The sequence below is a fragment of the Cryptotermes secundus genome, unplaced genomic scaffold (genome assembly GCF_002891405.2).
Source record: "Cryptotermes secundus unplaced genomic scaffold, Csec_1.0 scaffold89, whole genome shotgun sequence".
Classification (NCBI taxonomy): domain Eukaryota; kingdom Metazoa; phylum Arthropoda; class Insecta; order Blattodea; family Kalotermitidae; genus Cryptotermes; species Cryptotermes secundus.
In genome coordinates this window covers 767,411-791,352 of record NW_019725837.1, presented here as the reverse complement: position 1 = coordinate 791,352, position 23,942 = coordinate 767,411, and the positions used below count along the sequence as shown (strand labels likewise).

Sequence of the window (23,942 nt, the reverse complement as noted above, 5' to 3'; positions counted from 1 at the left end):
GCAAATTCCAGTGTTACCAACTTGCTCGCCGTGTGAGTTATGCGTGGTGACCCGTTTTCATTTGACTACCCATTAGAGATGCGAGAGGCACCGCGCGGAAAACACTGCGTGGAACAGTTCTGCTGTTTTTGCATTGTATTCGTTGCGGTGCCGTTGCCTAGCAACTATAGGAGGAGATACACAGACAGACACACACGAAGGTGATCTCATAACTATTCTTTTATTCTTCAAGATAAGGAAAGTAGGCTGAAATCCAGAAAACACGCCCGGCAGCCCCGACAGCAGGACATCCACAACACAAGAAGAAGAAATCGGAAGATGAAAGACATTAATTTTTTTTTTTTGCCTTGCGCGTAGTGGTCTGAGCGACGGTCACTCAGACGAACATTTGCTGTTACTAACCTTTTCTTTATGGAAATACGTGGATGTAAGTATATTGGTTAATGAGAGTGCACAGAAATAGTTCCGTGCTGCTTATTGTTTGTTATTCGGATCCCGCCAAATTTTGGAACAGCTCCTTTGTTCAGTTTCAATATTAAACCTGTTTCATAGTAACACAGCAGAGAGCCAATTGTTTTTGTTACTATATATTAACTAGACGTTACCTGGTAACGAATCCCAACAATGGAAGTTCACCAGCCTTTGCGTTCACTTCTTCACTCTTCGAGCTCCAGATAGCGACCTGTTCATCGAGCTGTATGTGTATATTTTTGGGGTGTTTACAGCTCGTTGCTTGAATTTCGACCTGTTCTGTGACTGCGTAAGTTTGGCTTTCACAATCACTTCACACCACTCTCAATCCTTTGTTAAGTGAAATCGTAGTGAAGTGAACAAAGAGCTGAAGCATTCGGTATGTGGTTGAAATTGCTTCCTCTGATGAAATTACCAGTTGTTTCAATAGCGTATTCTTTTCAAAATTTGTTACAAATTGAAATAAGCCAAAGGCATGAAATAGTCACGACGGTAGGCTAGCTTACTGACAGAAAGTAAAGCAGAGCTCTTCTGATGATTTCATTCATGCTGTGTACTTCAGCCTATATGTATATAGTAGACGAAAGTGGGAAATTGAAGTGGTATAGAGTACATCATCGGCATGTAGCCTACAGTAGACTATTATTAGCTCTAAATAAATCTTGCTTTATGACCGTCCCAAGAACCAGGACTTGTACAAAGAGAAATGTTCCTGTTACCAAAATATTTTTGATGCCAGTACATACTCTTATTTAAACAGACGGTTTCTTTATTCCTTTCACATTAGACTGAATCAAAATGATCTCTAAATCAGATGACTGTTGCATACAATATCATACATTGCATATTTAGATGTCTCAAACCTTCGTGGCTAAACAAAGCTGTAAGTAACAAGTAAAAATTAATTTGTTACGGAAATAATTCATTTTGAAGTTCGGTTCAGTGATTTCCTGCCGACAGGCAAAGCCTTAGCTACTGAGTATGATAGCAAAATTGTCCGTTATAAACACGAGAATTATTTCCGTTTTATGAACGTGTTTTCATAAACACAGTTGTGTCAACGCTTTACACGATACCACGGACTAAGTGGTGATTCGACCAATAAATCTGTGTAGCTGCAAGTGATCACCTGGTGCAGCAGGATGTTCAAATACAATAATTATCATTTAGAATCTTATGAGTTCTTACGATGGTGTATAATACTCAGAATTACTGGGTTTTTGAACTTTGTCCATCGTCAAGTATTCTAGAAACCACAAAACACAACATTTCGGAAACTGGATCTCTCTCCGTCCTCAGGTAAGGGTGGATGACACCAACTTTCTTGGGTCCCTCAGAACGAGCTACCTCAATCTAAGGGACGCAAACAGATCCAGTTTCCCAAACGTTCTTTTTTCTAGTTTCTAGAATACCGGACGACGGAAAAAGTGCAAAACCCCAGCAATTCTGAATAATTACCATTATGTTATTTGTGCACATATATAGAGCACTTTAATTCAATTAAAATACTGTGACATGACGGAATAGTTTAACAACAGATGTCACCAGATGACAGGCATGGCACTTCTTATTTCAAACAAGAGAGCCATTGCTAGGTAACGAATAAACAATCAACAATAGAAGACCCGTGGGAGACAGTGTTTTGTGTGCGGTCTAATCGGATGCTATGTAACGTGGGCCAGTTGTTGTTTGGTTGGTTTATAAAAGGCTTAAACTTGGCGGCGGTCAAACAAACGACCGTTCAAGTGACTAGACTGCCGTTGTAGCGGAAGCTACTGGAAATAGAGCATAATCTGTTGTACTGAGCCTGGACTGATAGAGGCCTTGTTTATATTTAATACATTTATTATCATGTTTAACATGAAAAATGTAAATATCCTTTACATTATGACAAATGACTTACTACTGCATACAATGACTGACAAAAGACAGACCCGTCCTCTAGTCAGAGGCGTCCTACAACAAGACCTAAACTGTCAATCACTAATAAATATCTTATCATAAACCCCAGACTGGGCTCGACACCAAGATTGACTCACTGACCCTCACTGACTGACCGTCAGTCGCAATATGACTTTCACTTTGACTTTAGTTGGTTGGTTAGAAGAGTACAGTGTGTCCACAAAGTCCCGTCGGGTTTTTGAAAACTTGTGGCACGCAAACAAATTGAGCTAACCACATGCGGTTTGCGGCAGATCAGAGTGAAACTCTCGAAGTATTTTACTGACCTCAGTAGACCTCGATGCGGGCTCTCTTGGTAGCACGGAGAACGTCCAGATGATATTCGAGCTCTTGCCACTTTCTGTGGAGCATGTACGCTGGAATAGCTAAGATCGCCTTCCTGATGAGGGTCTTCAGGTCATCAAGTCCGTTAACCGGTGTTCGGAATACACTGCACTTAACATAACCCCATAGGAAACAATCTAGTGGTGTTATGCCTGGTGAACGTGGAGGCCAAGGCATTGGATCGTCTCTGCCGACCCATCTTCCTGGAAATGTCCTGTCTATGAATTATAATTTATTATTATAATTTATAATTATAATTATTATTATTATTATTATTATTATTGTAATTATTGCACATTTTAACAGTTGACGTCATTCCATGCTTCACACGTCAATCCAGATTTCACTGTTGAGAGGAGGCATGAAAGCTGATGGCCTAATTGGAGAGCGAATTGTCTTTTCTCTCCTACAGTTACAGATATGTAGGTTATTGTAGCACCGTGTAATCTGGTATACTGGTAGTGACGTTTCGAATGCAGCAGGTTCCTGTGAATACTTAGAAGTCTGCAACATTGGCAACAATGCTCCAGAGAACATGGTGTCCCACAAAATAGCAAGCTTCCTAGTGTCTGCTGCCTAGTGCCAATATCTCATAACGTTTTATATTTCTGTGACATAGAATAGTGGGACACGATACCGAAAGCCGGAACAGTGGAACGAGTAGAGGCGATTATTACTAAGCAGTGGCAAGCTAAATACTTCTACGCGACAACAGATACTGACGCAACTTAGAGTACGCGGTGCTTCCTAAGTTTCCATCGCTAGACACATCTCCACATTAACGGATCAAAAGAAAACAATATACGATCTCTAGGAAGCAGGTTTCTCTGTGTTGTCCGCGCATAGATTATTCTCGTATAACGTGCCAAGCAGGGTCGTGGGCCTCAAGGGGCCTGACGCCAAGCTGAACTGATTGACGATAAACCGCCAGTCGTAAAGTAACCTTTGACTCTGACTCTATGACTCTGAATAGCCAAAGAGTCGTGAGTTGCAAACGAGCATTGGCAGTTCGTGGTTTGACGTGAGGTATCTCAATTGTTAGCAGCTGCTACCTAGCAACGACTAATGACGGCAGAATTACAAACAGAAGACTTTCTGTGTTCTGGAATAGCAGTGATTTACAGCGTGCCTAAATTAGTGAGATTGTTGTAATCATTTGTAATCACGAATTATAATCCTTCAGTATTTCCAATTATCAATCCAAACCCCATGTCAAGTCACTGACACGTGACAATATGTTTATACATACCGATAATCAGTAGGTTTCCTTTCAGGACCTGCGCAAATATTCCGAGTTACAAGCTCACATTCTTATCTGAACTCTCAGGCTAAAACTGTAGGACTGCTACAAGTCACTTCCTTCACAACATATAGAAACATCTTGTGTGAGGAACGAACTGCAAGGTTACAAAGAATTCTACACTCTCTTGCAACAAGAGTGCCAGGAGTTGTACTACACAGAGTTGAAGAGACAAATCATGGTGAGTGTTTTGTGTTTCTTATGACGGGATATATTTTCTTCGGGGAGTGGGGATGTGCTGTTTTCTATATGGTCTATGTCTCATCGAAGACAAATGGGGGATTGTTTTTTCCCAGAAATTCTTGTATGTCATGCGAATGCACAACCATGACAGATGCGGTGTTTCTTGATTTGCAGAACCCTCTACATCTGGAGAGTGTAAAAGTTCTAGCTCTGTGTGGTGAGATGTGCTCAGCGGCTTTTCAAGATGGATATCAAGCCATCAGCGTGAAAACCGAGGTACCGTCAGATGCAGAAGCAGAGGAGGATCCCTTCGCACTAACATTTCGAGGAATAAAGACTGAACCTGAGGTGAGTTGTGTCCCTTTGTCCATGTTAGAAGGATTTCACAAATACAAGTATCCACGAACACTCGATTTGTGAACTTTTGCTAAAGTGAATAATTTAGTTTCGTAAGAAGTAAGAGTTTGAAACACATTAGAAGATTAAAGTTGGAGGGTGTGCACTGGATTTGCTTCTCTTAGGTTACAGGCCCATAAAAAGGAAAATGTATCCTATTTTAGCTTAATTTTCTTATTTTGAGAAATGCTAGAAGTTCTGGGAAGAATTAATTGCCTACTTTATTTCACTACTTATTGGTTATTTGATATGACCCGGACCTCATAGAAACAGAACAAATAACTTTTGAATTGTATGTGACCCGAAGCCTGAAAGCCAGAGTAATGGAGTCCGAAGAGACAGCTGTTGCAAACAGCGACTCGATAAACATGTTCCCGCAGCAACAATACACTGGTAACAATAGAAAAATGATTATAGACGCGATGCGTGGCCCGTGTTGTATCAGGTACTCAAATATAGTGGAAGACAAGACTGCTTGTATGTAATGTGAATGTGGCATTGATTGTTTTACAGAACCTAACAGACTCAGAGAAAGAGGGAATTCTGTGTAGGGAGATATCGTCGGCATTTTCTCGAGATGAGCATGAGGCCATCATCGTGAAAACCGAAGTATTGACAGTTGCAGCAGCAGAGGAGGATCCTCTCGCAGTAACATTTCCAGCAGGAATAAAGGCTGAAACTGAGGTGAGCTGTGTCTCTATGCCCCTATTTGGCCGATTATACTAATACAGGTAGCGCACGTTTTACGAACGTTTGCTACAGTGAACAGTTTACATTATTAAGACATTTTTACAAAAGCAGATTACATACAGCAGACATCACCAGTCGCCTGGATCCCCCAGCATCCTAGGCTATGTCCACATGCCTGGTTCTAAACATACAGAATCAGCTATGCTCCTCATTATTCTATTTCCTACTGGAAACCGTCACAACACAACATCAGTAACACTTGTAAGCAGCTCTAGAAGATACCTTTGCTACATGTTTCGGCCTTCTATATATTTGCCTGATGATGGCCTTATGGAAGGCCGAAACATGTAGCAAAGGTATCTTCTAGAGCTGCTTACAAGTGTTATTGATGTTGTGTTGTGACGGTTTTCAGAAAGAAATAATATATGATACACAACAAGATGCATTCAATGAAAATGATGCTCCTCATGTTTGCATCTCGTCCATACAAATCCGTTTTATTTGTGACCAGCCTGGTTCCCTGACGGTAGAAAAGTGTTTTAGTATTTAGAAATTCCACTTCAAAACGGACAGTGGAAGCTTCGCATATGGCCCCACAATTAAGTTCGGACTATCATAAATCCTGTCTAAACACTCTGACCTATATTAACACTTTCGCCTGCTGCACCACCTTTCCTGAGAGTCTACGCGTGGGGAATCCGGATAGATTCCAAGCTTCCTGAAGAGGCACGCTCTCTTCTGTACTCACCTGGTGCACTTAGCAGCACACTACTTTCACCTGAATGCCTGAAATATCTAACCTAATGAGGATAATTTAGCGCCTTCTGCATCTTGACAATCACATGGGACACGCTCTAAACACATTCTGCAATGCAGGGAGTAGCGCCTACCTGAGCCTTTGTTATCCATTTCCCTACATACACTGTGCAAGATTACTGGAAAACATATACATCAGAATTCCCCGCAATTCCGAGGACCCATTCTGTGGACTATGAATTTTCCGACTGAAAATGGTTACCATCTGGAGTGCATGTACCATTCTGTTCCAATCTCCTGATCGCCACTGGCCTCACGTTCAGGCCGTTGTTTACCACAGCCAGTGCTTCATGTGGACGGAGTATTCTGTTATATTCTCTCTGTGTCGAGTATTTACTGCCCTTGTTGCAGCCGTGAGTTATAGCGCTGCCATCTGGAGGGGAGAGCGTACCAGTTTACAGTATTCATGTGAAATTGGATGTTATGTGTGGCAAGAAGAGAGACGAGCGTACAGTATGCATTGCACGTGTCATTCAGGTTCCTGAAATGATGATTCATACTATTATGAAGACTGAACGGAGACCGAAACAAATGCTGTTATCTTGTCAAATTATACGAAAGTGAAAATTACACGCCAGAGGTGATGGTACCCCTTAAGCCTACTCCTCATTGATGAGAAGGCTGTAAGTCTGAATGGGACTGTGAAGAAGGAAACTACATATAAATGTAGCAAAAGAGAGAGGATTCCACGAGGTTAGTGAAGATGCCATACTGGAATTTTTACAGTCTCATTCTCTTATATTAATGAATGAGGACCCGGCAGAGTTGGACAGACGAACGTGTAAAGGATTACAAGATTACCATGACGATGATGGGAGTGACTTAACAAATAAATACCTTAACAATTAAAAAAGTTTAATAGAAACTTTCAACAAAATTGACGAGACTCTGGATTAGTTTGGAACCATGCTGCTCTCTATGTTAAGGGATAAGAACTTCAGGCGGGTCCTTCCAGTTTTCAGCAAGACACACATACACACAGAATAAAAAATTATTTCTCAGTGTACTCTGGAGGGTAAATGGAGTTGAGAATTTCAAGTAGCGATATGTTAGGACTACTTATATAAATACAATTTTACCTGAATTCCATACCGTCATAAATCCAAAATATGTGTAAAAGTTGTTTCTGCTTTGTTGAGATGCAAGCGTGTCTCGACTTTCAGTCACTCACATACAGTCATGTAAACTGATAGAAGCGCATGCAGAACTCCCTCTCGTTCTAGCGCCCTACTTTCTGCGACGTCTCTGTCTCCTGCCCAATGACTCCAATACGTACTTGGATTTGAAACTTATTTCTCCTCATAGGATGTTTATTCATGTTAGTGTTTCTCGCTTTGCAGGTTAGTCCTTATGAACTTGAAACTATGCTTGGTAATGAGCGGCCATATTCCTGTGAAGTCTATAATGAATCATTCGGCCTTCAGAGTAATGTGAAGAAACATCGGCATATAAATAGTGAGGAGCAGCCATTTTTCTGTGAAGTGTGTAATAAGTCATTTAGTGACCAGAGTATTCTGAAACGACATCAACGCATACATAGTGGGAAGAGGCCATTTTGCTGTGACGTGTGCAATAAGTCATTCAGTCGGAAGTATGTTCTGAAGTTACATCAATACAAACATAGTGGGGAGCGGCCACTTATCTGTGACGTATGTAATAAGTCATTTGGCGATCAGAGTAATCTGAAACGACATCAACGCATACATAGCGGGGAGCGGCCATTTTGCTGTGACGTGTGTAATAAGTCATTCAGTCAGCAGGATGATCTGAAACGACATCAACGAATACATAATGGGGAGCGGCCATTTTGCTGTGACGTGTGCAATGCGTCATTCAGTCAGCAGTATACTCTGAAGACACATCTACGCACACACAGTGGGGAGCGGCCATTTGGCTGTGACGTGTGTCATAAGTCATTCAGTCGCAAGTATATTCTGAAGACACACAGATGCACACAAAGTGTGGAACAACCATTTGGCTGTGACATGTGTCATAAGTCATTCGGTCGGCGGTCTGATCTGAAACGACATCAACGCATACATAGTGGGGAGCGGCCATTTTGCTGTGACGTGTGCAATAAGTCATTCGGTCGGAAGTATATTCTGAAGACACATCTACGCACACATAGTGGGTTGCGGCCATTTGGCTGTGACGTGAGTCATTAAGTCATTCAATCAGCAGGCTGATCTGAAACGACATAAACGTATACACAGTGGGGAACGGCCATTTCGCTGTGAAGTGTGTAATAAGTCATTTAGTGATCAGACATTTCGGAAGAAGCACCAACACACACACAGTGGGGAGTGACCAGTTTGCTCTAACGTGTGTAATAAGTCATTCAGTCATCGCTTTCTTCAGAAGGCACATTTACCCTTACACACCGATAAGTGTAGCAAATCATGGAGTAATAATGTTGGGTTCAGACTAAGTGAAGAGAATGTGACTTGCAACATGCCGAGGTGTTGCTTGCTATAGCGGAGAGAGGGAGAACTGCATCGACCTACTTTTGAACTGCTATAGATTATTATTCACTAAGGTTTTACAATTTTACAACATTTGTCCATAAAGGAAATTTAACTGTTATTATCATGTATACGCAGCAAAGCCACATCTCTAAGAGAAGAAGTGTTGCTAGTTGGAAACAAGAAACATGCTAATCCCATCATTTGCCCACTTGTGTGGTGCTATGGTACGCAAAAATATTATGGCTAAAACAGAATACAAATTCCGAAAGTACACAGCACAAGAACATAAACTAACCATTTCGAAGGTACTGCAACTAGTAAATGTAGAAGCCAACAAAATATACAAAGCAAAAAATGAATACTGCTGTCGCTTAAGTTTGCCTCTAATTTAATAACAGCAAAGGTCAGCATACGGAGCCGGGATAGCGTAGTCGGTATAGCAACTAGCTACTGACTGGACGACTGAGGGGCCGGAGTTCTAGTCCCGGTAGGATCAAGAGTTTCCTCCACGTCGTCCAGGACAGCTCTGTGGTTCACCCAACCTCATATTCAATGGGTACCGGGGGCCATTTCCCAGGGGGTAAAGCGGACGGGACGTGAGGCTGACCACTCATATCCAGCTAGTGCCGAGGTAAAGAAAATGTGGATCTATACACCCACTCCCCATACGCCTTCGTAGCATAGTGCTTAATTAGTTAAGCACAGGCACAACTTCACCTTTTACGTTTAACGGTCACCATACATTTTGCGCCTGATGCATTTCACGCACAAGAATTGCAGCATCTGCAGGTTACGTTTACTCCTCGTGACGCCTTTAACTTAATTCGGCCTCTAAATACTGATAAGTATGCAAAAATTGAGAACTGGAAAATTAAGAAGGAATTAGGCGTCAAGAGAAGACACTACTGCTACATACTACGAGTATTTGCTTTTATGTAATAATTAGTGACTTGCCAAAGATTTTATTCAGGTCTTCTTTACAACACGAACCAACACAAATCTTTGCATAGAAGGCAAGCAGTTCCTTGGAAGTCCAAGTGACAATCCACACTAATTTCCGGAAATTTCTTCTACATCTGAGTGCCATGTACGTTTGTTTATCACTCCTCGGAGCTTTCGAATTGAAATGGATACCATTATCCACTGCGTGCCAATAATCTTATCTCCTCCGATACCCATTAATGTTAGAGGCTGAGTCGCCCCAGGGCCATATTACGGCTGGAAGGATTGGGTCAATTTAAAAATCCAGTGATCTCATCTGGAATCGAATCCGCTACCTCCCGGCTTGTAGCATAGTGCCTCAACCAACTAAATGAGGAAATAATTAATTCAGGTGTGGAAGCTTCAGCCAGAGAACATTGTACGAGTATTAGGGACAGTTTTACAAAACGCAGAAATAAAATTAAGAGGCAGGGTTTAGTAGAATTTACCATAAGCAGTGACATGTTTGTCATATCACCCCAGCTTGCTTGCGACGCTATCATTGGTTGCCACTTTTTAATTTTCAGAAGAGTACTTCGAAAAGCAAGCCAGAAAAATAACTACCAGAATCAGTATGCAAGCAGAGTTCTACGTTTGCTGTGACATTTCGTAAAACTCCCACGAGAATGCGCACTGCTACTTCCCTGAAGGGAGCATTATCCACACAAATTATTCTGGGGGCTATTTCTGGGCCTTGTCCGTTGTCTAAAATTTGAAGAAAAAAAGTTTCCGTAACTGTTTAATTCCTTCTTCAGCTGGAAATCTGTTGAGGCACCAATTTGGCCCCTTAGAGAGAGCTAATATCAGTCACTGGTCCAATGTGAATTACCATGTTCACAAAAAACCCGTCCCTGCCCTGAGCCAGATAAATCAAGTCACTACCATCCTATCCCATCTCTCTGAATTCTGCTGCGCCCTGCTTCGTAGCGCCCTAATTGAAGGAGAACACTGTTCTTACGGTTTCCTTTTACGCATATCGTCTTTTGCGTGGCTGCAGCCCAATAGCTGAGCGGGTGCGGCTTCTCACCATCCGCCAGCTTACAACTGCAGCATGTCATTGTAGAGGTCTCATTTAATTTTCCTCAGCATTCCTGGCCCTACACCATACTCAGCAGGGAGGTTGTCTGCAGTTAGCCTTAGTAGTCTAGGAGTAACGTTCCCACCTCATGACTCAACGTACGCGGGTTCAAATCCGGCGGAGGTCGTGGAATTTTTAAGGGCGGAAAAATTCATGGAACAAGTCCTCAGAGAGGGACTTTAAGCCGTGGGTCCCGTGTCGTAGATTTACGGCACGTAAAAGATCCTCATGTCTCTAGGAGACCTCTGAGCAAAATTAGGCAACAATTTCCCGCCCACGTAGTTTCCAGTGTCTCTGGTGGGTGGGGGAAATATCAGGTACCGACGGCCGACCTCGTTGGCTGAACGGGGCTGATAGTACGCACCAGTACCGGTAGGGTATGGCGACAGTAGAAATTATAGGGGGACGCACAATGGAACAATAACTGGTCTAAGTGCATGTGGAAACCCACCCCCTCTAATAATAATAATAGCTCAGATATGGCTGAAATTTTGGCAGTTATAACATTGGGTAAGGCCACTCTTAGGTCTGTATGCCTCTGCCCTGATTGAAATGTGACAGACGTTTGTCATTGTGAAGATTTTCAGTGACTTTGCTCCCTGTGTAAGGAAGATTTGTGGTCATAGGTTCTCCTTCTACAGGTGACCGACATCTGACTCTTACTACGTCAAACCCAACGTCCACAAAACGTTTCGCAAAGTTTTCTCTGCAGTATGGTGGATAGCGTATCACAGCGTTTACAGGCTTCTGCGACTTTGGATAGAAAATGAAGTAAGATAGTTTGGGGGTGTCAATATAAAATTATATGGCAAAAATCAGCCATTTCATTGGGTACAACTCTGGCCCAATTTCTGGTGCTACGGAACTCAAGTTTGCCTTTAACGACGCGCAAAAGCATCAGATTAGTCGTGAAGGTTAGAACGCTGGAAGGCGGCCTACCTGACAGGCTGGCTGGCGCCTGCTGCTGTTCGCCCTCGGTTCTAGCTTTGGAGTCCTGCCTTTGTTCGCCCTCGAATTCCATCTCAGTTGTCATCGAGCTGCGACCGTTTCCGCAGGTCCCTTACTCCAGCGGTGGGTGTAGCGGCTTTCTTAGACTTTTGCCTGGTCACCTGAGGAATCCCTCGTTTGCTTCAGCTTCGTTGACTAGACTTGTTGTGTCGTCCTTTGCTGCGCTCTCTTTAAAGAGAACCTTCAGGTTATCTAACACCTCTGCATAGACCCCGTGTAGGGCGCTATAGAAAGGTTTTCTTTTTAGGAGCTGGTTTAGATTTCTGGAAGTCCCCCCAAAATTAAGGGTGACTCCACTTCAATGAGGATTTCTCCGACAGAGTCTGGTGTACATTCTGCTAAGCGGGCAATGTTGATGAGTACCATGTACACTCGTTCCATGACGTCAGTAGCATCAGAATGCTGTAGAGTGGCGTCTTTGTACTCACGCCCCAAGGAATCGAGTGAGTTTGACGAGAGCGTCTAGAAGTCTGGGGCGGGTACATTAGCAATTTTCGGTCTTATTAAAACACATAGCACATGAACACAGAAGAGCACAGAACTCGGCAGGCAAACTCCACACTTCCACATTCACTTCGCGGAAGGTTGTAATTCCATTGTGTGTTCACTTCCTTGGACCCCTGTCCACCACTTACTCAAACATATAAGTACCCAACAGCACTATAACTACTAACACGCACATCACGGAAGAGAACCAAGGGTAATCTTGGTCTCTGGCACGAACCTAAATTCCATTCTTGAAAACCACAAATTAATCGGCCTCCTTTGCAGTCTTGCCTGAAGCTTTGGAAGGCATTGTGGAACGCGAAAACCAGTCCAGTCAAACTGATAATTAAATCAAAAAGCGCCCTTAAGAGATGAGAAAAACTCAATTGACAGTGTCGGCCAAAAACTGAATTGTGTGTGATGAATATAAATAGGCTGAAAAAAATGTGTTTAAACTAAACATACGATAAAGTCTAAAACATAAAAATTAAAATATACAAAACGATAATATTGCCTGCAATTCTGTATGGTTCTGAAATCTGGTCTCTGATATTAAGGGAGGAACATAGGCTGAGGGTGTATGAGAACAGGGTGCTGAGGAGAATATTTGGACCGGAGAGAGATGGAATGAGAGGAGGCTGGAGAAAACTGCATTATGAGGAGCTACATAAATTGTACTCTTCGCCAAATATAATTAGAACAATAAAGTCAAGTCTTCCTCCCTGACTTTATCATTCTAATTATACTTGGCGAAGACTACATTTTATGGAGCTCCTCATAATGCAGTTTTCTCCAGTCTTAGACAGCAGATGAGAAGACAAAATGTTTGAACTGAACAGTAGGAAGCACTACCCAAATTCAGTTTCCTCTTAATTTTCTTCTGCATCAGATTTTGATTTGTGACAGTCGTTTCCAAATATCTGAACTGTGCCAAATTTTCAGAACATCTGTTACCTACCTTTGTGTCATGACTTTGCCCTGCATTTTGGTGACAAGAGAGCTAAATATACTTAGTTCTCTCTGTGTTTACTTCTGGCCCAACATTCTTTCTAGCATCAATTACAGTTTGTGTGTTTTTCTTTGTGTTACTTATAGTATCATCCAGCAGACTCAAATTATCAGCATAGACCAACAGCTGATGTGTATCCTGAACCTTCCTAATGGCATATTCTAAAGCAAAGTTGAAAAGGAGTGGTGTTAAAGCATCTCCTTGTCTTAGACCGTTCTGGATAATAAATTTATCAGACAAATGTTTACGGACTTTACTATAAGTTTCGTTTAAACACATTTTAGTCAGCCTAACTAATTTCATGGGCACCTCAAACTCTATGAGAATATTATACAACACTTCCCTTCTAACTAAATCATAGGCTTTCTTGAAGTCTACAAATAGCTGATGTACTGTCCTGTGGGTAAAGGGCAGCTGGCGAGTAAGGCTGACAACCTTACCGCCATCTGTGAGCCGACTGTCTAGAATATGTGGGAGCCTCAACATCTCATAATCCTATGGGCCTCCACAGCCTGTTATAGGGATACTTTCACTTCTTTTTTTATTGTTTCATTGTACTCCCATTTTTTCCAGTATCTGACAAATGCAAAAGATCTGATCAGTAGTTGATCTGTTATGTCGAAACAGTCACTGATGATCCTCAATAATTTTATCTGTACATGGACTTAACCTTGAGAGAAGAATATTGGATTATATTTTGTATGAAGTTGGTAGCAGTGATATTCCCCGATAAATACTACAGTCAGTTTTATCACCCTTCTTGTGAACTTGTACAATAATAGACTCCTTTAAATAATGAACCAGTTTTTCCATATTCCAAATAGAATTAACGCGCTCATGGATCGCAGAACGTAATATTTCACCTACTGCTTGAATCAGTTTTGCTGCAATTTGATCTCAACAGCTGTTTACAACTTTTCAACTTTGCAATAGCAATTTCAACTTCAAAGGACTGGGATTGGGTAATAAAGGCTCAGCTATGTGTATTTATTAAACGCCTATGTAACCACAGTCCGTCAGTAATGCCAATTGGTTATTCACTATTTAACACGTAACACAACATGTTTCGGCCATAAATGGCCATCTTCAGGTGTCTTAATGCATCCAAAGCTGTTACACTGCTCTGATGTGCGCTAAAACCGCGCGTTGCAGTCCACATAAAAATAACATAAATAATTAATTAAAGCTCATAAAAAATAACGCTATCCCTGTAACAGAACGTGAAGGCCCATAGGGTTGTGAGACGTTGAGGGTCCCACATTATCTAGACAATCGGCTCAAAGACGGCTGTAAGGTTGTCAGCCTTACGCGCTGGCCACGCTTTACTCCCCATGAAAATTACTTAATTCCTGGTACTCATTTCTATTTGAGGCTGAGACGACCCCAGGGCCATAGTGTGGCTGGAAGGATTAGGTCAACTGAAAAAAATCCAATGACCTCATCGGGAATTGAATCCGTGACCTTCCGGCTTGTAGCATAGTCCCTCAACCACAAACTGTTCTGTCACTCAGGTCAACAGTTGGACTCTCCTCCCACCAAATCAGATAGTGGAAATTTTGAGTGCTAGTAGACCTCACACTAAGGTGAAAACTACATAACGCCTTAAGGAAATGCGAAGAAGAAAACATTCCAACACTACATCACGTCTCTCTCTAAACTGACCACAGAATTCGGAAGGCAACAAAAAAGTTAAAAGACCCCAAATATCAATACCGCCGATAAGAAACGCGGAAAGAAGCTGGGGAAAAAAGTGATAGTGAATAAGCCACAATGTACGCGGAACATCTTGAACAGGTATTTACACCACTTTCTAACATAAATCAAAATGACAGTGAAATTGAAAACTTCCTGGAAATACAATGTCAAATGTCATTACCTATCAAACCCTTGTCACCTTGATAAGTAGTACAAGAAATTAAGATCGTAAATCTGCACAAAGCATCCGGTTATCACAGGAAAAATACACAGACAATTACGAAGAAAAGCAAAAGTATTGCTAACAGCCACCTATAACAGCATGCTCAGAATGTCATACTACCTGATAATGTGGGAATTTGCCAAGATCACAATGATACCTAAACCTGGGAAACAAACCAATGAAGTAAATTCTTATCAGCCGATTAGTTTGTTGTAGGTAATATCGAAGCGTTTTGAAAAGTAACTATTGAAGAGAATTAAAAACGACCTGAAAGAAAAAACATTGTGTACAGCAGTTTTCCTTGATGTAGCTCAGGCATTTGACAATGTCTGGCACAAAGGACTACTACATAAAATAAAAAATGCATTCCCCAGCCCATACTACTTACTCCTAAAGTCGTACGTCACTGAAATTCATATTCAGAATGCTACCAGGTGAAATCAGGTGTACTGCAAGGAAGCATGATGGGGCCTCTACTACACTTACATCTATACCGCAGACTTGTCCACAGCAAACACTACAATCGCAACCTTCATGGAGGAGACAGCCCTGCTTGCAGCAAATAATGATCCAGTAGTAGCATCACAACATTTTCAGCATCACTTAAACCGCCTGCAGCAACGGTACAGAAATTGGAAAATTAAAATAAACCAGACAAAATCAGTGCAAGTTACATTCACAATTAAATGTATAACTTGCCCACAGGTTACCATCAATAATATGCAAATACGGGTACAAAAACAAGTAAAATACTTGGGATTATACATTGACCAAAAAATTACATGACAGAAACATGTCAAAACAAAGAGTATGAAATTAAACTTAAAACTATGAGAAATGTCCTGGCTTTTGGGCCATAAATCCATGCTGTAGAAAACAAATTCCTACCATACAAGTGAATAATAAAACCTGTATGGACATATAGTATACAGCTGTGGTGCTGTATAAAACCATCAAATACGAAAATAATTCAAAGACTTCAATCCAAATTCTTGCACTCAGTAACTAAAGCACACTGATATGTCTCCAACTTTACTATTCATAATGATCTGCAAATCCCATTTGTCATAGAAGAAATACATAAGATGGAAACTTCAGTTGCTGAAATATGTAGTGGAGGAAATTAAGTTTATATAATAATATTTCTCTGATATGACCGTTAACTATTCACTACTATTTCACATATCATACAAAAACATAAACCTACATTATTCTTCACAAAAATAAAACACTAATAATTATCACCAATAGCGTACATTTTGAAAAATTCTTATTTCAATATTGTCATATACTTATGTATATGAACTGCACTTGACAAATAAAAATACTTAACAATATCTAACATAAAATTGTCTTATTTTCTGTCAGTGTGTCATCATGTATTTAGCTGCACTACTTGGCCACGCCATAGCTCAAGCGGTTAGTCGCTGGCTTCCCATTGCGGCAGCCCATGTTCCATCCTGGGTCTGGTCAAGTGGGATTTGTGGTGGACAAAGTGGCGCTGGGGCAGGTTTTCTCCAAGTACTTCGGGTTCCCATCAATCTTCATTCCACCAATTGCTCCACAATCACCCTCACCTATCATCTGGGGCTGGTACAATAGGCCAGAAGTGGCCACAGTACAAGGGACTTACTCCCTCCCCACTAGCAATTAAAAAAAAAGCTGCACTACTTACATTATGACACACTAAAGGCAAGAATGTGTTATACATTTCTAGTTAGATTAACATTTAAAACTGTAATTATGAATGTACTTCAAAGTATACCTTGTTCATCCTCTGCACAGAGTGGAAATAATGCTTCCATGCTAGATTTCTCTTTGCATTCAAATAAGTGTCTACTTATGATTAATCACAGTAACTGTGTACCTGCTCATTAAGGTGCACTGATTTTATCATATAAAATATTCCATGAAGCCTACACAATATTCCTAATAGCTTTTTGCAACATGTTATGTGAGTCTGTTTCATCTCCATATTTTTCCTGTTCTGAAGCCAGAGAAGAATATATAATACAACTACAGTATATGACAGAATCAAAAGGTTCTTGTGTGAGTTCATCCATCACCATAATGGGTTTCATCATGCATAGTCTTGAAAGTACATTCCTTCTGCCACCATACATATCATCCAGCAGGCCATACATTAATGTAGGCCTTTTCCTGCATTCTGCAAAAGTGCTATTATAGAAGACTTTTTTCATTTCTTTTGTAAACTGGAACTGAATAGTGCCTTCAAGAAGAATTTCACTCTTCAGAAAAAGTAGTAATCAGCGAGGACTACTTCTGTAGTGAAGGGAGTCTGTAAAACGACACTGATACTATTCCTGGACAGATACTGCTCCACCAAAAGACTGATGAGCTGGTGCATTATCATAATTGTGCACCCAATTTCTAGACTCCCAAAGACAAGGGTATTTACCACAGACAGGTTGTTGCAGACAGCAAGGAATGCCTCTTTACATGGTCCTGCTAACATTATGCTTTTCAGAATGTACTTGTGAACAACACTTTCTTCATTGTGAAGAACCATTAGACTTCCTGTTTTTAGTTCATTTTCCAGTGACTGTCAGTCTTCTTTGAAATGCCTCATTTATCCGTATACTGTAATTTCAAAACACGACATTGTCCCCAGAGGTTTTCCTAATCATGCCACAGGTTTGTCAGAACGTCTTGCCAAGTCATAAACAAAACTTAAAACTCCTGAGTGCTACTACACATATGCACTCCATTCTGCATCACTGTTACATGCTGCTATAAAAATATCTGACACACATTCTTCTTTATTGTGTAAAGAGAAAGCTGAGTTCAGTCAGACTACAGAAATAACATATTCTGCCATTTGCCATCTCACTAAATGAGCAAACAAATCAAATTTTGGTGTACTTAACACTTTTTATTCACAGGCTGATTGTGCATGCCACACACAATGCTTATCCATGCCTTCCACACATATCCATGAGTGTCCAGACAAGAAAGACTCCTGCTAAATACCGAGTCATTCAGTTGAAAAAGTTAATGAACTTTTTGACTCTACCATCTGTAAATACAGCTGCAGCCTGTTGAACCTTCCCAAATGATTATAGAACTTGGTTGCTTCACCGAAGGTGTAGTCAGTTGTGAAGAGTTAAACACTGCAACATTTATATCTATGTAAAATACATGAAAATTCTTACAATGTCCCACTTATATTATTTACTTAAATTAATATCAATACTTGATAATGTGGTAGAGGAAAAATAATTGCAGAATTTAAAGAATTTTAATCCATTTTAGTCAACATTCCACAGGTAAAAATGTTATATTTTAACTTCATTTCAATTCATAAAACTTAAATTTGCATAGAACTATATATTCAGGTGCATATAATTTCCTTGGAATGACAATCTTTTGAAGGGAGATTATTCATTGTAAATAGGGTCAAGTTCAATAAAAAAAATGGTCATGATTATTTTGAAAACATGTTCATTTTGAAGCGTTAGTAAGGATGTAAATTTTAAGAGAATTAATCAGTAAAGCTATCCCTGTTACAGGCAGTGGAGCCCCATAAGGAAGGCTCCCACACTTCTTAGGTAACTGGTTGAAAGATGGTTGTGAGGTTGTCAGCCTTACACCCCAGCTGCCTTTTACTCCCAGGAAGATTCCTCATACTTATTTCTGTTAGGGACTGAGTTGACCCCAGGGCCATAATGTAGCTGGAAGGATTAGATCAAATGAAAAAACCATCATCATCAGGAATTGATCTGCAACGTTCCGGCTGGTAGCACAGTTACTCAGGTCAAAAATTCTATCTGCATACTCAATGAAATCGTCTTTCCTTAAAACTTTCCACTAGGAAAGGGGGTTGTTTTATAGTCTGTGAATACAATATTATTCTTGTAACAGGACTATTAAATGATGAGTTATACAGAACTAAAATTAATCCAGAAGTTGTGAATGTACCTACTATTTAACCAATATGCAGAACTCTTATACCACCACTGGTTTAAATAATTTAAAACATAATTATATTACACCAAAGCCTGGTTATATTGGGAAATGGGAAAGAAAAGAATTTAAAAAAAAAAGACACCAATACCAAATCCATCAGATTTGTTACTATAAATTATGTTTTCAAAAAAGAAAATGGTATAACTTTTAGTATTTAAACAAATAATTTTAATTACATACAAGATTAGACAATTAATTTCCAGGACTGCATAAATTAAAAGAAAACACATTTAAAATTGAAAATATATTTTAATATTCCTCAAAATAATCTTCAGATGTCACACAACTTTTTTCTTCCTCATAAAATGGCTGAAAACACTTTTTGAACTCATCTACATGTAATGTCAACAATTCCTTTGTTACAATTTGTCTTCAAACCTACTGCCTTCCAGCATGGATTTTGATCTTGGGGAATAAGAAAGTCTGGTAGGGATAAATCAGGAGAATATGAGGGAGGTAGGGTGACTTAATTCTGGAATAGCTCGTTTTGTTACAAACTGCTTTATTGATACTGCAGTGTGAGGTCTTGCATTGTCATGCAAGAGGAACCAGCTTCCTCTTTCTAGAAACTGAGCTCTTATTTGACTAATTCTTTAAATCAAATGAGACAGTACTTCCACATACTATTCTTTATTCAATGTGGAACAAATTATTTGTGAATGATTCCCTGATTCTATGTAGTGGCTCAAATTTGAGATTGTAAGGCATTACCTAAATGTTCGAGACTTGCGAAAAGTGTTTTACAGCTATTACAGTAATATGTCAACACCTGGACAGGCAACTAGGTTACGAATGTGATGATCAGCATTCATGCGTAATAGCGTAAGTAAGACGCTTCGCTAATGGGGCCACAGGAGTATCGTAATATTACCGCATAAACAGTGATGAGACGCCGTGGGCCCGCCCACATCCCCAGGGAATAACCAATTAGAATATAACTTTGGGAATTGAGAACAAAAAGGGAGGAGTTAACTACCCTCTGTCATCAACAGCTGAATTGGCAAATTGCAACTATAAATTACTAAATTTAAGAGACTTGGGATCTGATCTAATAGACAATATTCAGTTGTCAGCCGGAGGCGCTATTCAATATGGGTCTGACAAGTGCTGGAAGGGCCTGCATTCTTCTATGTCAAGTAAGTTTCGTTTACGCATATCAGCCATGTTGTTTAATAGTATTGTTGATAAAAAGTGTTGTGAGATTTCAATGTGCAAACTCCAGTGTGCCCGGCGAGCCCTTAGGGGAGGATACTAGAATCATGTAACATGTAATTGCCTAGGATGTTAGTCAGGCAATAAGGGTTGTATAGTGTATGGGTCAAAGTTATGGTTAGCGTGTAGTGATAAATATAGTATGTGGGTTTCAATATGTATAACTAAGGGTAGATCATGTTAAGAGTGAAACTTGACAAGGGATAATGGAATCGTATTTAATGAATAGTAGGGAAACAGGATCACATGGAACGACTAATACTTGCCTATAGTCAGGAGTCGAAGAGAGAGAGAGAGACTCCAGTTTTACACCCCCGAAGGGAAGGTTCCTAGTGTAGCGTGAAGTGAAGTCTATGTAGCTCCGACTGAAAGTCGGCCTTGTTAATAATGTAAATATTGTAAATCATGTAAATATAAGAGTGTAAATAGATAGAGTAGATAGGATAGGATGTACGCAGGGAATTGTGACTCACACTCCATAATCACCTTGCCATGACCCATCCAGCAGATCCTACCCAAAATGAGAGTTGCAACAGCAGCTGAATGCTTAAGGGGGGGTACTAGGAATGGACAAGGGTAGGCACCTGCCACACAGGCAGCAGTTAGTAGCCTTGATACCAACGCCCCTTAGGATGTATTAATAATGTAACACGTGGCTACCTGTAGACTATATGAGGAGTTGTCACGAGGGAGCTATGACTATATGTTAGGGGGTAGTTCCCACAATAGAGAGGACAAATGGTGAACAGAGAAGGGAGCCCCGAAACTGGAGAATCCTAGCTGAGGGTAAGCTAGGATTATGGTGTTGACTCCTTACAGCGTAAGCTGTGGTAGCAAGGAGGGGTACCTGCACGCCCCCCCCTGCACCACGGTGTTACAAGTGGCGACCGCGGTGGACAACCAATCCACCCGTCGCAGGGACGTTACACGTGGCGGCGGCGAGGGAATCCTCCACGCCCCCCTGCCGCCACGGCGTTACATTCTACATATATAATCAAAACCACATTGTTTTTTTTTTTTTACTTTTTAAATCAAAATTCTTTTGTGTCTTAAGAGACCATGGCAAGTGCCTTTCCGTGCACTCTTTCTGTTTGGGGATCATACTGAAAACACCCTTTACAACGGAGTCAAGCAAGGGATTATCATCATTCAAAGAAGCATCTTGTAGTCTGAGAGCCTTCTCTTCATCAGCCAAACAGTGGGGAATAAACCTAGTGCAGATTTTTCTTTTTCCAAGACCTTTCACTAAGATTCTGTGAATGGTTTCCCTGCAAATTTCGAGTATCTCTTCCATCATCGAAAGTGTCATTTGATGATCTGTTGAAATCAATTCCTGAACTATTTTGATCATGTCAAGTTTTTGAATGGCTGTTGGTTGTCCACTACATTTGTCATCTTTGAGATTTTCACGTGTCATTTGATGATCTGTTGAAATCAATTCCTGAACTATTTTGATCATGTCAAGTTTTTGAATGGCTGTCGGTAGTCCACTACATTTGTCATCTTTGAGATTTTCACAACCATCTCAAAATCTTGAATAGCATACACAAACCCATGTACAAGAGACAGCATTGTCACCATAAGCCTCTTTTGTCAGCTGGAAATTTTCAGTAGTTATGTCATCTGTCTTGAAACAGAACTTAATGCTTGCTCTTTGTTTAATCACAATAAACTGTCACAGTGATCTGCAGGGTACAAAATATTAAAAATGACTGAGCATGAATGATAAGAGAGAAATGACTGACGTTGCATAGGGAATATGAAGGAAAAGTTGAAACATGTTCATAATGCACTTTTAAATGCACATAATGGACTCTGCCAAGGAATTAAGTTGTCCAACCTTGTAAATTCAAATGATCAGAACACACTGAAAACGGTTCTATTGCTGTAATCAATATTAATGAATAATGATATAAGCACCTTCACGAATACATGCAATGGAATGATAACATCATTTCATACACTTCATATATAACACATTTCACATACACATACAAACACACAAGAGTGTATAGATGCAAACACACATGCATAAGCATGTGTGTGTGCATACAATTCATCACTTTCTCACAGGGAAAAATAAAAGCTTACATGGAATCTGTATGAGTGCCAGTAAAGACAATAATTGCATGTTAATACAATATGATCTTACTGAAGCATCAAAATATATTAATGTGAAAAGAACAAAGAAAGTGTCTGATCACTATCTTATATCTCTTCATATACAAGTATTAAAGCTAACACAATAGTATACCCCTGAGAATTTGTTGGCCATCTTGGTCATCACTTTACAGACTGCATTCTTGCTTGATTAAGTTCATAATGCACTAAAAGCTTCAATAGTTACCAAAGTACATGAGATCTAACATGATCACAAGATATCCAGTTACTGACATTAATCTTTATGCTTCACTTCTGTCACATGATTTATACTTCACACAATAAGTTGTTGAAAACCCAACTATCACCTCTTTTTTTAAAATAGGCTGTTGGATACTGCATGCCTGATTCTTTTCTTATCCTCTGTTCAAGCCTTTGCTGTTCTTCCAACTGAAATAAAAATGAAGTAATCAATTAACATACTAGTATATTCTTAATTATGTTGGTAAGTCCAATATTTTATCTAGAACAGTTTGGTACTGTAACTTGCATTCAGTAATAACATGTATTTCATTATGCGGAATTATGTATTCTAATTCTGACTTATGTATATTTTCTTTAGGATGGGGCTATTTTATTTTTCTGCCACATTTTAAAGAGAATATGTTACTTTTCATGTCATACACATGAACGTCAGAATTGGTGACAGACTCTACAGACATCATCAGCATTTTTCATGAACTATGTTTTCAACACACTGGCCTGGAGCAACCCCTATGACTCAGGCTGTCAATGTCGATATCAGGTTCTTGTTGTGAGCCTTGGAAAAGTAGTGGTGCAAGCATCCAGGTATCCTAGCATGGTAGAAAAACTTTAAATCTTCAATCAACTTTGGCAGTAAGATAAGTTCTACTGTATGGGATAGAACATCATGTACTCCACTGAAAGTCAAATGACATTCTGTAGGAACACATCAACTCTATCTTCAGGGTCGAAGCTATGCCTGATGCCTACCTCATGCTGGTTTCTTCCTTGGGTTACTCTTCAACCATAAAGATGGAGGAAACACATTCTTCTGAAAAGTGACTGACTTTCAACAGACTACATAGCATTATATCCCAGTAGACAGAACTCTTCATGACCACTGCTGGCAGAACTCAATGCCCACAAGTTTAGAAACAGATGAAAGAAAAATAAGGGTGGTAATACAAGTTGGTACCTGTGTTTCTCTCAACTTTGTTTGGGACAGTATTTGGCTTAATGAGCAAACTTAAATGTTAGTTGAGGATCAGGTTTTCATAAATTACATTACAGTAGCCACTATGTCTCTTTGGGAACAGTCAGAGTATGTGAATTATTCACTATATTCCAGAAGGTCATATTATTTACAACTTGCTGAATTTCAAATGCGTAATGGTTTAGGCTGTGTGAATGCTCATCTTTTGCTGATATTATGGCATATGGTTATAGCATTTTGATAAAAATAATATGCAACATGCATTTCATTTGGAAAGATTCATGACAGATCTGACCTTTACAATCAGACAATTAAGTGA

General features: G+C 40.1%; 1 protein-coding gene across 3 annotated transcripts in view; it reads right to left on the bottom strand.

The window, feature by feature from the left end:
* Positions 1-16,676: 16,676 nt before the first annotated feature.
* LOC111863520 (oxysterol-binding protein-related protein 11) overlaps positions 16,677-23,942 on the bottom strand; it is an 83,920-nt gene continuing 76,654 nt past the window's right edge. For all 3 annotated transcript variants that reach the window (XM_023849890.2, XM_023849888.2, XM_023849889.2), the window contains one exon: positions 16,677-22,836. In XM_023849890.2, coding sequence (XP_023705658.1) covers positions 22,714-22,836 — 123 coding nt within the window. In that variant the 3' untranslated portion in view covers positions 16,677-22,713. The remainder of the gene's footprint in view (positions 22,837-23,942) is intronic.